The sequence below is a fragment of the Gracilinanus agilis genome, chromosome 3 (genome assembly GCF_016433145.1).
Source record: "Gracilinanus agilis isolate LMUSP501 chromosome 3, AgileGrace, whole genome shotgun sequence".
Lineage (NCBI taxonomy): Eukaryota > Metazoa > Chordata > Mammalia > Didelphimorphia > Didelphidae > Gracilinanus > Gracilinanus agilis.
In genome coordinates this window covers 212,615,915-212,630,133 of record NC_058132.1, presented here as the reverse complement: position 1 = coordinate 212,630,133, position 14,219 = coordinate 212,615,915, and the positions used below count along the sequence as shown (strand labels likewise).

The following is a 14,219-nucleotide window of genomic DNA, read 5'->3' as shown; positions in this document are numbered from 1 at the left end:
ATGATGGAGCTCATCTTAGAGCAAGTCAGCCTATATTTTGGCGGCAAGAAAGCATAAGTAGCTAAGAGAGGCAGAAATTGAGTAGCTAAAGAGCTGGGTAGCTACATGGGTCACTGGATAAAATGCTGGACAAGAAAAGTTGAATTCCTATTTGGTCTCAGACATTAGCTGTAGAACTTTGGACAAGTCAATTAACCTGTGTTTGCCTCAGTTTCCTCCAGTGTAAAATAAGGATAATAATATTACCTTTGACTCAGGGTCGTCATTTGGATAAAGTAAAATATCTGTAAGGCACTTAGCCAGGTGCCTGGCTGTGTCAACTTAAGGGATATCACTTTGTGGTATTATTGAACTCGGCATATCTTTTCATCATCATACTTCAAATGATTTTTTATTTCTTCCACGATTAAGAATTCCAAGAGTTTTGCAGAGGATAGATTGGAGAAAGGAGACAAATTTAAAGGCCATCTCAATCATCTAAGAGAGAGGCGATAGGGGCTTGAACTAAGGTGATAGCTTTGGAGTTAGAGAGGAGTCAGGTGAGAGAAATGTTAGGGAGGTAGAAATAGCAGGATCTGGACAGTTAATTGGATATGTGGGGTGAGAAAGTTTAAGGAGTCAAGGATAATGCTGAGGTTACAGACTTAAGGGGACCAGAAGAATAATGGATCACTGATAACCTTGGAGAGATTTTTAGTCAAGTGATGGAGTCAAAAGCCAAGATTGCAAAGGATTAAGAAATAAATAGGAAGCGAGGAAATGGGGGTGGGGGAGAGCAAGTATAAGGGCATAAATGGACAATACGCTGCCCAGATAGCAAAATTCAGAGGCAGCTTTCAGCTCTATATTACTAATGAAACTCTCCAGTCTAATGCTGTAAGGTTTCTTTGCTATAGGCTCATCTGTGTTAGGGCTTATCAGTTCATAGCACTCCACTGACTCAGCAAAATCATACCTTCTTACACGTGAGCTTTGAAAACAGAGTTATCTGTATGGAGCAGCTCTTGGATTGCACAAACTTTTAAAGCTGGTCAAGGTCTGTTGAATTTTCCAGGGTATTGGAAAAGTGCAATTTAACACCAAGTTCCACGTCTTCATTTGCTTCCTCAATTGTGCCTAAAAGAGATCAGCACTCCCTTACCTAATGCCGGCTTGTTGTGTTCTAAGTGTTCTACTGGTAGCAGGGAATGGGTCACACAGCTCACTGTCAAGACTAGCTGGCGTGACTTGCACAACTATCACAAGACCCCACTTGGTGTAAAGAGTAGAGTGCTGGGCCTAGAGACAAGATTCAGTTAAACAAGCATTTTTGAGTGTTATGCGTCAGGATTATCTTGGTATTGGAAAGAAAGATAAAAATGAAAGCATCCCTGCCCACAAAGAGCCTACATTATATCAGAGAAGTCCTAAATTTAAAACATACCTCTGACATGTCCTAGATGCTTGACTGTGGGCAGTCATTTACCTTTCCAGGGCTCAGTTTCGATAAGATGTTGCATTTACAAGTTGTGTCATACTTCAGTGAGAAAATGTATCGAAAATACTTTACAAACGTTAAATATAAGTTCCTAGGATCTTAGGACAATAGTTCCAGAGCTGGAAGGGAACTTGGCATTTTACAGATGAGGAAACTGAGGCCTGGAGAATGTAAATGACTTCCCCAAGGTCAAACAGACAGTAAGTGGTAGAGCTTGAATTTGATGCCAAAACCAGCCCTCTTGCCACTCACTGTCATCATCATCATCAGATGAATAAATAAGTGAATGAGTGACTCAGTCACCTTAGAATATTTGTGAATATCTCAAGGCACCAACCACGTCTAAAGTGGATAGAGGGGGCAGCTGGGTAGCTCAGTGGATTGAGAGCCAGGCCTAGAGACAGGAGGTCCTAGGTTCAAATCTGGCCTCAGACAATTCCCAGCTGTGTGACCCTGGGCAAGTCACTTGACCCCCATTGCCTACCCTTACCAATCTTCCACCTATAAGTCAATACACAGAAGTTAAGGGTTTAAAATTTAAAAAATAAATAAATAAAATAAAGTGGATAGAGCATAATTCTATTGACCATAGCTGATGTTTTCTTGTAAGACCAATAAACATAGTGTAGATATGCTAACATTATTCTCCATGGTTTTCTTTTGGCCACACTGCAATGAACTACCACGCAGAGTGTCTGCCATGTTTTTCCATTAATTCATGTTATATTTCTGAGTAGCTGATGACATCCTGTAGTTGATGTGCAAGGTATCCGACTGGCTTTTAGCAGCTATCCAGAAGAGTTAGTCACAGTTTACATTGATTCTGGGACTTCCTGAGTGGAAACAGCTTCCAAAACACCATTCCCAAGTCACTTGCCGCAAAGCTCCTACAGATGTCTTCACTCTCCAGGTGTTTCATGTTTAGTTCTCCCCATCAATCAGTTATCACTCTCAGTGATTCCAAACCATGCTTCTGTGATACCCCACAGAGGCACCAATTACTTCAATAAGCTCTGCAAAATTCTCAGGAGAAAATTAATTTCAAATGACTTTAATTTCAAAAGTAAATAGACCACATAACACTTATCTCAGGGAAATGAAATATCACCAAATCAAAACAGAGGAAGTTGCAACTTGAAGAAAGTTGAGAATGCACTAAATTGACTTAGACAATTTGAAGGCCAAATAGCAAGGTATCAATTTTATTTTTAGTAAAAACCAGATTTTTTTTTTTTTGTGGAGCAGTTATTTCAATGCTACCCCGTTGCATCCTTAGCCCTTTTACATAGTATGTTGTCAGTAAATACTTATTGAATTAAATTCTGTGGGTAATGATAAAATGAACATCATTTAGAGCTTACCTTCTTTTATTTGGACAAGTAAAATAGTTTGGCAACCTAATACAAGCATTTGGAGTAACCATTTTTTGTTGACTCTTAGTTTTTTAAATTTTTTTCTCTTTCTCTCTTTGTTCATTGACAATGTATGTAGCATAACCTTCCTGAAGGCATGGAATGAATGTTACATTTTTGATCCCAGGAACAAGTACAATGCATGGCAGTAATAGTAGGTGGTTAAAAATGTTTGGCAAATTAAATTATAAAGTCAATCTTTCATGAATGAATTGTTCTTTTCTTTCAGCATCATTGACAAAGAAGTTTCACTAATGGCAGAAATGGATAAAGTTAAAGAAGAAGCAAGTAAGTGACGGATGGGGGCCTAGTGTGAACTGTTGGGTTAGAAATGTAAGTGGGGAACTCCCCAGATCAAATTACAGTGGTTCCCTTACTCCAAACAGGGCACTGGGTGGCAAGTCGTCCTCCCTGAGAAAGTGTCAATAGCCGAACTGCAGAATGTTCAGGTCTGAAAAATATTTAAAATTCATAGCCTCTGTAGTTAGGACATGGTTGCATTTTCATGGAACATCATATTTCTACAGCAAAAGTAGATGAGCACAGTTTTTGCATTTCTCGGTATTGGCTTGTTTTTCTCCTCAGTTTCACAACCTTTCGGAGAAAAGTAACAGTAGATTTTACTGTATATCATCTCCGACAATGCCTTCTCATCACAGTGCGAGGGCACTATCACATCATTTTCTCACAGGAAAAAAAAAAGCCCTTGGGTTCTTTTCTGGCCTTCTCTTCCCCATGCAATCATGTCAGAAACCAAAAAGTATTGAAGTCTGAAGGATTTCTGAAGACTATTTCTCTCCTAGAATGGTTTGGGACTATGAACACAGTCCATTCCCACATAATTGAAGCAGTTATATCAACTGAATCCATCCTCCGTGTGTGTAACAGAACATCAAATTGATCTTTCCCTTATTCTGAATTCCTACATCACTCCTATATACAATGTGAACAAACAGTATCTTGAAATCACCTGGATATTATCTCCAAATTGTTCTCACTTGTTTCCTCGGCTTCTTGAGAAAAGAGATTCTGTCTTGCCCGCACAGTAACCTGCAAAGTGTTGAACACATATGCAGATCAGTAAAAGGTCTTGGATTTCCTCACAGTGAAGAACAGCTGGTATGGAAATTCTACCAGGACCCTGCTATAATGTCCTGGATCATAGGATCCTAGAATTAGAGGTAGAAAGAATTTGAGGCCCAAAAAGATCAATAAATAACTTGCCAAAAATTATACAGGCAGTAAGCGTCAGAGGTGAGATATGAACCAGTTCCTCTGTCTCTAGGCCCAGTGTACTTTCCATTACATCATACTGGCATTCTTAGAGAGTTTTGTGGGGCATAAAGAGAAGAAATAAGTTCTAGGTATTGAATCTGGACCCACATTTTACTGACTCCAAGCTAAACACTATGTACCCTACCACACTGAATCTATACATTGAACATTCTTTTGATATCTTTTTTTCAAGTAAACTAAGCTAAAGATTTTATCCAGTGGAAAAGAAACTCCTACCCAAGACAGATAAGAAATTTGTTGACTTAAAAAGTTGCCTGGGGCATAGAGAACTTAAGGAATTTGCCCTTGGTCACAGAACTGGTGTCATAAATAGGACTTTACCCAGTTTCCTGACTCCAAAACTCACCCATTATACATATATTTTGTTGTTGATCAGTCATTTTTCAGCTGTATCCAACCCTTTGGGAATCCATTTGGAGTTTTCTTGGCAAAGATATTGCAGTGGTTTGCCATTTCCTTCTCCAGCTCATTTTATAGATGAAGCAAACTGAGGCAAACAGGGTTAAGTGACTTGCCCAGGATCACAGAGCTAATAAATGTGATTTGAACTTGGGAAAATCAGTCTTTGTGACTTGAGGTCCAGGATTCTTTCTTCTGTGCCACCTAGTTGCCCCATATATATAGGTGGCATATACTGCATCATAATGAAACACTCAGTAAATGAAATTAATTTACTTTCTGTGGAGTTTTGGGTCCAAAATAATTAGCCTTCTATGAGTTGCCAAGGCAAAATAATAATGAGAATAACAAGAAGAAACCCGTAGTGGCCAACCTTTCTATGCAGATCTCTTGAGCATTTAGCTGACCTGGTCCTTGGATGAGAGATAACCAGTCTGTCATTAGACTCACATTCAAAGGCTTTCTATCTCAGGACCTGTCAGAGCTTGTACTGCACTGACATCTGCTTTAAGAAGTCCAGATTACACTGACCTCATGGCACTATTAAACATCAGAGCAGAATTTTAACAAGGAATTATCAACTAAAGAAATAAATCAAAACCTCAGAACCTTTGTTCTGTCAACAATTCTCATGACATGAAGTGTCTGGGCATACTCTGAGGAGTCCTCTCCCTTCTCTTGCCTCACAGTTTCCCACCCCAAAAACCAGGGAAAGTATCTCTACCTGGCACTACTATTCAATATATTGAGAATGATTCCTCTCTTACAAAGGCAGAGTTCTCAGTATTACAGAATATGTTTCTTAAAAGCAGCGATTGCTCCATATATTGTACTTGTATCACCAGTCCCTGGTGCTTAATCAATGCAAAGTGGGTGCTTACTCAATGTTTGTTGGTTGAGTGGTTGATAAAAAAAATTTTATTGAAATGAAAAGGAAAACAAAACAGAAGCCCTTGTATGAATAGCCATTAGTACCTAAGGCCTTCTATGTAAATCCCTAGTTACTTTAAACCCAATGTGAAGACCCTTTTGATATTTTCTTTCCCCCTTTTTTGCATTCCTTTCTTTTGACCACTTGGAAAAAAGATGGATCTCTCTCCCTCCCTCTCTTCCTCTCGCTCTTTCTGTCCCTCTTCCCCGCCCTCCCCCCCCCCCCATCTCTGTCTCTCTTTCCTTCCCTCCCTCTCTCTGTCTCTCTTCCCCTTTCTCTATCTTGCTCTTTTTTTTTCTCTCCTCACCCCTTTCATCTCTCTTATTTTTCTAATTTATCTGCCTTTGCTCTTACTGGCTCCACATAATGTCTGCTTCTTCCATATATATTCTAAGACAACGTTTTTAGGACTGTCTATCTGAATAGCTTGTATTTATTTCAATATATTTCCTCTCACTGAGGGACCACCCAGTTAAGTCTACAAGGATTAGGGCACTACACTTCTCCCAGTTATGTAATCAAGAATTCAGTTTAGATCTGATTCGGTCATGGGGGAAAGGTGGGTGGCCTGCCTCTTATTAGGGGGTTTAGACTCCCCTTTTACACACATTTTAGCTTATTAAGTCCCCCATCCCAATGCCTCAGAAAAATAAAAACTGCTTAAGGCTTAGGTTATGGCTCATGTCTAGGATTTCCTTAAGAAGGAGGGAGAGGCAATATTGTGTATGTATATATGTGTATACATACACATAATATGGTTCATCTTACAAATAATAAGCATTTGTTAACTGCCTGTTATATATGAAGTACAGTTCTAGGCACTAGCAATGCAAAGACAAAGATGAGAATAGCCCTGACCTCAAGGAATGTACATTATCAGAGAAACAAGGCCGCCACATAAGTATGTGCAAAGTAAATTTCATGCATGGGAGAACACAAGCAGCTGAGGAAATAAGAAAAGGTTTCATGTAAGAAGTTGTATTTGAGCTTAACTTTGACGTGAACTAGGGATTGGATTTTATTTTTTTATGTGTAGATACAATTTTTAATAATTGTTTTCTGACATTTTGTGATCCATGTTCTCTCCCTCCCTCCCTCCTCTCCCCACTTCCCGAGACGGCAGGTAACATGATATAGGTTATATGGAAATACATATTTCCCTGTTTGTCACATTGTGAAAGAAGATATACATTACTTTTGCCAGAGAAAAATCCATGAAGGAAATAAACTGAAACATGGTATGCTTCAATTTGCATTAACTGGGGACTCTTAAGAGGTAGAAATGAAGATAGTACAAAGAAAGAAATGCTGATAAAAGGAGCACCTAGATTTCATGGTGCAGTTCTAAAATTCACTCATTGTGTGACCGTTGATGAGTCATTTAACTTTTTGGGGCCTTAGTTTCCTTTTATCTGTAATACAAGAAAGTTGAACTTAGTGAATTCTAAAGGTCTGTCCACTTCATGAATTCTATGATTCCAACATTCCAATACATTACTAAAATTCCAAAGGACTTTATGAAGGCAAGAAAGAAAATACATTTTGGAAGTCTTGATAACTTCTTAAAAATAGAGATAATTATGTAATATTAATATATCAGCTCCTGAATACAGTGAAATACAAGGTTTCTTCCCATATAACAATTTTTCCCTTTCACATTTCTAGAGGAAAAATGGTAGTTTCAAAACTTCCTTATATTTCTATTTTTCCTGAAGTGATCAAATGAACCTCAGGTTTTGACCTGAATCTTTGATGGATGTCTTTGAGGTGATAATATTGCCTCCAAAAGAAATACTGCTTTAGATCTGAAGTTTTAGGGTCTTTTCATAATGAATGGCTTTGAAATGTTAATGTAGAATATATATAAAATGCTTCCAAAGACTTGCTGATGCACATGTCTTCATTTACATGCACATTTACATTAGTCTGAGCACTGGAGGAACTGGCTGGTAATTCTGCACCTGCACTCTTATTTTGGGGCTCATTCACATCCTCTCAGATGAAGTCTTTGGTTTTTGACTGCCACTAGTGTGAATGCTAAAGTCTTGCTGTCTCAGAAAAGAACAATGACATCTAATTGTCAGTTGCTCCAAAAATCATACATAAAGAAAAGTCAGAGAGCGTTACTAGTAAGTATGTCTTGGGAACTGACAATGCTTGGATTAAGAATGCTTGACTTGGAGTCAAGCTTCATGACCCCAAATGAGTTGTTTAACTTCTCTAGCCCCCAGTTTCCTCATCTAAAAAGAGAGAGGGTGGACTAAATACACTCTTATGGCCTTTCTGGCTCTCACATCTTACAATTTTATTATTCCAGCTGTTCAGCTAGTTTCAGAAATCTTGAAAATTCCACACCACCTCTTTCCTATTCTGCGATCCTGAAAAAAGAGCCTTTTGGTTAATCTTATTATGCTTTCCTACATCATATAAATTGCTTCAAAGACTTTTTATTTAACATTATGCTTTCTGGACCTCTGGACTTCCAGTCCTACTAAGATTGAATGGGCAAGAAAATTTTGGATACCAAGACACTTATTTTCTTTTTAAAATTTTAAATTTTTAGAGATAATTTTTGTTCTTGTGTTATCTTTATTGATGAACATATCCGAAGTGTACTCAGTGAGTTATTTCTTGTACCAAAAAAGAGAAATAGGGTAGGGGGAGCTAGTTCAGCAAAACTAATCAACACCGGGCAGCTGGGTAGCTCAGTGGACTGAGAGCCAGGCCTAGAGATGGGAGGTCCTAGGTTCAAACCCAGCCTCAGACACGTCCCAGCTGTGTGACCCTAGGCAAGTCACTTGACCCCCATTGCCTACCCTTACCACTCTTCCACCTATGAGTCAATGCACAGAAGTTAAGGGTTTAAAATAAAAAAAAATAAATAAAAAAAAACTAACCAACACCATTGACCAATTCTGACAGTATATGCAGTATATGTTTTTTGACTTCTGCACAGTCCTTTATACTCCTTCACCTCTACAAAGGAAAAAAGGAGCTTCATTTTCTCATTTTTTTCCTCAGCCAACCTAGGTCTTCATAATTACACAGCATTCAGTTTTCATAGGATTATATATTTAGAGCTGATAGCAAAATTAGAAGCCATCTAGTCCCATCCCTTTATCTCATAGACCAAAAAAGTGACCCAAAGAAATGAAATAACTTTTTTTTTGAGGTGACAGACCTGGTAAATGTCAGAGGCAGGATTTGAACCCCAAAAGACCTTTGATTGATTCATCATTGTTCTTTCCACATCTATGGTTGTAGTCAGTGTATATAATTATTTTCCTCCACCTACATCAGTTCATATTTTTTCCCATGTTTCTCTGAATACTGTGCTTCAAATACATCTTCTCTTATGACTCAGTAATATTCCATGACATTTATGTACCAATTTTTTGGTATCTATTTTGATTCTAGTTCTATGCCATCATAAAAGTACTGCTATGAATATAGATATAAAAAGATATATGTAGAAAGATCCTATATATGCATATATACATATATATCCTATATATGATATTTCTTCCAAAATGGAAAGAAATATGTGTGTATATATGGGGAGAGAGAAACAGAAAGAGAGAGAGAGAGAGACAAAGAGAGAGAGAGAGAGAGAGAGAGAGAGAGAGAGAGAGAGAGAGAGAGAATTTTTCTTTCCATTTTGATTCTTTTTGAGGCATGTGTCTAGTCATTGCTTTGATCTCTATGTGAGAGGAACTTGGACATTTTAAAACCTTTTTTTAGCATAATTCCTAATTACCACTTTGGGAAAGGAAACTACTACTTTCTCCTAATTCCATCCAAAACATCATCCTGTTCCCCATCTTCCATATTCACATATAGGACTCTACCACCACCACCATCACCACCCCCATAAGCAAAGGGAAAAGTGCAAAAAATGTGAATATTTTAGCAGGTTCCTACATATTCTGAGAGGCTCTGCAGCACAGATCAATCTTTCCTGGGAAATGTGCCTTGGTAAATCAGGGGGAGGGGGTAAGTAATCAAAAAGGAATTATAGCAGTCTGACATTTGATTTGGCTGTGTGATTTATGGTTTGATTATTTTATTAATATCCCAACATGGCTATCACTATGTTAAATTTTATGAAAAGATATGCCCATCACAGATTAATAACATGGTATATGAGTTTGTAGGGCACCTAAACTCCTGAGTCATTTCTTACTTTGCTTTGTTCAGGCATTTAAATGCCTATTTTTAATATTTTGTATGTTAAGCATCCTCACAATGAGAAATGTTGTGTTTGGCACTGTGGTTCAGGGCATAAGCTGTGAATCAAACCTCATAGATTAATAGGTTATTATTCAGCCAAGAATTTAAAATGAATAGCTGTATACACTTTCTCATTCAGATATACTTTTTTCCCCCTTATGGCAAACAGTGTTTGACATTGAAATGGAGGCACTGATTATAGAACTTAATTGAGATGTAAGAGTTTGTTAAATGAAGGCATTGTAAATGCAGCCTTACTCTTTGTGTGTGTGTGTGTGTGTGTGTGTGTGTGTGTGTGTATGTGTGTTTATTCATTGTTTTGTGGGCTCTAATGTATTTTAGGAACTGTCACAAATTCACCTGAAGTGCCTGTGGGCTACTAGGTCTATTTGGATCTGGAATTTAGCTGACAGATGTATGAAAATATAGAGCCTGAGAACTCCCTAGTGTCTTCTCCACATGTGCAGATGCTGAAGAATACTCTTCTTGGACCATTCGAGTTCAAGTTGGCATTGACTTACTCTTGCAAATATGCCTTTGGGGACATTTACAATACAGACATGAAATGCTTAGATTTGGAACTTGACTCTCTTTGTAGAATGGAAGCATATCATCAGAGCAGAGGCATCTGGGAACCTTTTAGCTCCCCAGAAGCACTTAGTGTCAAGTCAAATACAAGTGTCTGACTCAAATAGCAGTTAGTTGCCCTAAGTGAATCTGGATGGATGAAATATAGAAAACTGTCAATAAATTCTATTTTATTACTTAGCATTTAATTTCTTTAATAATTAGCAAGATTTCCAGAGATTTTCTAGATATTTTTCAGGATATAAAACAAAACATTGGTTCCTCAAGATGAATTCCCATGCTTTACACAGTGATCCAGATTTGCTTGGAATTTTAAGTTGCTTTTAGACAACCTGTAATTTTTCACAGTCTCTATTTTAAGGTATTTGTTTCTTTTAGCATTTCCACATTTGAATGTTGAGATCTGCAGATGAAATTAGATTAGGTGCCTTTTTGAAGTTTTGGAGTAAAGAAGAGGTAAAAGGCGTGTGTGTGTGTGTGTGTGTGTGTGTGTTGGTGGGGGTGGGGAGGATGAGTATTGTTCATTAGGAAAGGAGGAGTTCATTGGTGGGATTAAACACATGGAAAGGGATTAGATAGCTATCAAGAATAGCCAGCTTCAGTGGTCAGATCAGAAACAGAGCAGAGCTATGTATTCAAAGGTGAATATAAAAAGGGAAAATTGATTCTAAAAAACATCCTTTAATATGTTTAAATTTCTGCTCTTAACATATTATTCTTTCTTCCTTGGCAGTGGAAATTCTGACTGCTCGTCAGAAAAAAGCCGAAGAATTAAAGAGACTTACTGATCTATCCAGTCAGATGGCTGAGGCGCAGCTGGCTGAACTCCGGGCGGAAATTAAGGTAAGTTTTGAAATGTCAAAGCCTGAATTTTCAGATAAGATCACCATTATTTTTGTTTTGCATTCATATAGTGTTTTTCCTCTAAGGATTTGGCATAATATACTAGGTTCTCTTTCAAAAAGGTTAAAATGGAGACTAGAGTAGGGTAAAGGTTACTGAATAACAGCATTTAAGTATAAGAAAGTGTGGAAGGAGTTATCATAAAGAAGCGCTGAGCTTTTCTCTGTATTCATTGAGAACAGGCCCAGAGGAAACGGGCAAGTGGAGGAATAAATGAGTGAGTTTGTGGGTATGTGTGTTTGTGGTAAGAGACAATGACAGAAACAGAGAAATAAAGAAAAAGAGACAGAACTTTCTATGACATGGAGAATTTTAAATTCAAGTGATTGAAATAGAGCAAAGTTGAGCATGCTTTTATAACTACTTTACTCAGCCCTATGTCTAGAATACTTTAGACAATCTAGATAACATTCTGGAGTCAAAGGCGCTGAATTTAAACCTCAGACCTAAATTCAAACGCTAGTTTTTCCTTGGTGAGTGTAACCAAGTCATCTAATTGAGGTAGGTTTTGATTTTGTCATCTTTAAAATGAGTGGGTTGGATTAAATGCACTAAAGTCCTTTCTAGTTTTAAATTTATGATCATTTCCTCAATCTCACATCCCCATTTACCGTACTAACACACACACACACACACACACACACACACACACACACACACACACACAATTTCCAGTGTAATCTTCTTGAGTGATGGAAACAGAGGATTAGAATTGTTCCCAAGCAAGGTAGAAGATTGCCACCTTCAGAAGAGCTCATCTCTCCTCAATTTAACCATAAGTCTAATTTAAGAGGAGACTCTGGGAAGAATGGGAAGGTAATAGTTTTCTTCACCCCTCTTTGGGTGGTTCTGGCCTTATGAATAGGGGAGTCAGCATCTAGTCAAATGCAGTCATTTGAAGGGCATCAGACACCAAAAACATCTCATCCAGCACCTGTAAAAGTTATTGAAAGTTTCATTTTAAGCATTCATCCCACCGAGTCCTAAGAGCTTTTAGGGCTTCCAGAGACACTAATTAAAATGCATATTCTCCTGAAATGGGTAATAATATCCTAGTAAGGATTAGCGGGTACTAGCTGAGAATAAATTATCATAAAATACCAGACAGGGACCTGGAGTCAGGAAGGGAATCAGAAATTTTCAGGAATAGTGAGAGGGAAGGAGGTTGGGTCAAGGGAGAAACAAGCTCAAGAAAAATCTAAGCTAAGGTCTCTGTGGCACTTTATTACAAATGAATTAGAGACTGATTCATCATTGATGGCTTTACTATTCTTGTACCTAGAGACATGGAAAAAATTTTCCACTAACATTTTTTTTACTTGATATCTCTGTTTAATTGTCCTTCTCTTAAGCACTTTGTCAGTGAACGAAAATATGATGAAGAGCTGGGAAGATCTGCCAAGTTCTCCTGTGACATTGAACAGCTAAAGACCCAAATCATGCTCTGTGGAGAAAGTGAGTCTTGCATACCAATGAGATCTGTAAACATACCATATGGTTTTCAGTTATCTATAAAATCCGATGTTCTTTTCACACCAACCCAAAGAGTAGGTCGGTATTTTAATCATCCTCTTACCAAAGAGGATTTAATTGCAGTTGGTGTCAGGGAATATGTATATATATGATTGTATGTTGTGGCAAATTAATATTGAATTGTTGAGTTGGTTTTTCCCTTTGGCCCCCCTTTGGTTTTGATCTTAAAACTATTAAACTATTAATAGTTTGATCTTAAAAATATTAAAATAATAATAAAACTATAAAACTATTAAACAGTCTCCCTCCCCCAGGCTATGGAACTGGGTTGGCTTCTCCCTTCTTTTGTTTTTATTAAAGATAACAGAGTTAAAAAGCATATCATTGGGCTGGCTTTCCTCACAGGCAGAGTGGAGATCTGCTCCTTCTTTATCTATCAATAAGAACTCTCTTAGGTAATGAAGTCAGCTCCAGCCACAGTGGTCCAGCCACAAAGGAGGAGGGAGGGGTGTGTTGGCATCCCCCCCACCAGATGAAGTGGTGAAAGATGAATTGACTTCTCTGAGGCCACTTCCTGCTTGCCTGTTTTCCATTTCACAACCACATTTGGATTCTAACATCCCTAACACACAGGGTGTTATATGATAAAGTAAAAATTACATGGAAGAAGATGAAGTCAAGAAAAGCAGCTACTGGACCTATCTTGTAGATTCAGAAGAAATCAATCCTGAAGGCAGGACAATTCTAAAGGCATTTAGGGATCAATTTTTAAGATACTCAAAGAGGAGAAGATTCCAAAAGAAGAGAAAAATCACAGACCTTTGCCCCCTCCCAAAAGGTGACTGAAAAGACATCAGCAACTACTGAGTATCGTTCCTATTTTCTCATCTATGTAAAATTTTTATGAGAATGATCTACAAACATTATATTGATGAAAAATATGAGAAGGGAAGGAGAAGGTTTTGATTTCCCACTGTGTACTACATCTTCAGAACCACCCAATTGATGGATACATATAAAAAATGCAAGACCCCCCTGAATTTGTTATTTGTAGATTTTATACTATTCACTAGAGTACAATTCAGCTCTTCTTTCACAAGGTGTCTCCCATGCATATATTACACGCCTACAAGATTTCTTCAAAGATATAACAACATCCATAACTGCTCTACAGTTCTCTGTTTCTGAATATCAAGTAGGGCCTAAAACAGATCAAAGATGTATGCAGTGGTCAAGGAGGCTGTCCTGCTCAAAGACCAAACTGAAGAGGGATACCCTATAATGAGTGAGCTTCCTCCAGATGCTCCTATTGATAGATTATATTGTGATGATTGCTTTGAACCCCAGAATACTTCTTGGGTCTCTCTACAAACACTCAGAAGGAATTAGCCTGACAAACTACAAAGGAGAAATTAAGCGGATGGAAGATGCCCATTGCTGGGATCCCAGCATACAGTCATATAGGCAGTCCAATTAATGCATCTGTAAATATCTTGAACAGATACTGAAG

General features: G+C 37.9%; 1 protein-coding gene across 1 annotated transcript in view; it reads left to right on the top strand.

The window, feature by feature from the left end:
• The window catches only part of SPATS2L (spermatogenesis associated serine rich 2 like), a 237,913-nt gene that overhangs the window by 216,641 nt on the left and 7,053 nt on the right, over window positions 1–14,219 (top strand). Inside the window, exons 8-10 of the mRNA XM_044669666.1 lie at window positions 3,119–3,177; window positions 11,067–11,176; window positions 12,589–12,691. Of these exons, the coding sequence (XP_044525601.1) occupies window positions 3,119–3,177; window positions 11,067–11,176; window positions 12,589–12,691 (272 nt within the window). The remainder of the gene's footprint in view (window positions 1–3,118; window positions 3,178–11,066; window positions 11,177–12,588; window positions 12,692–14,219) is intronic.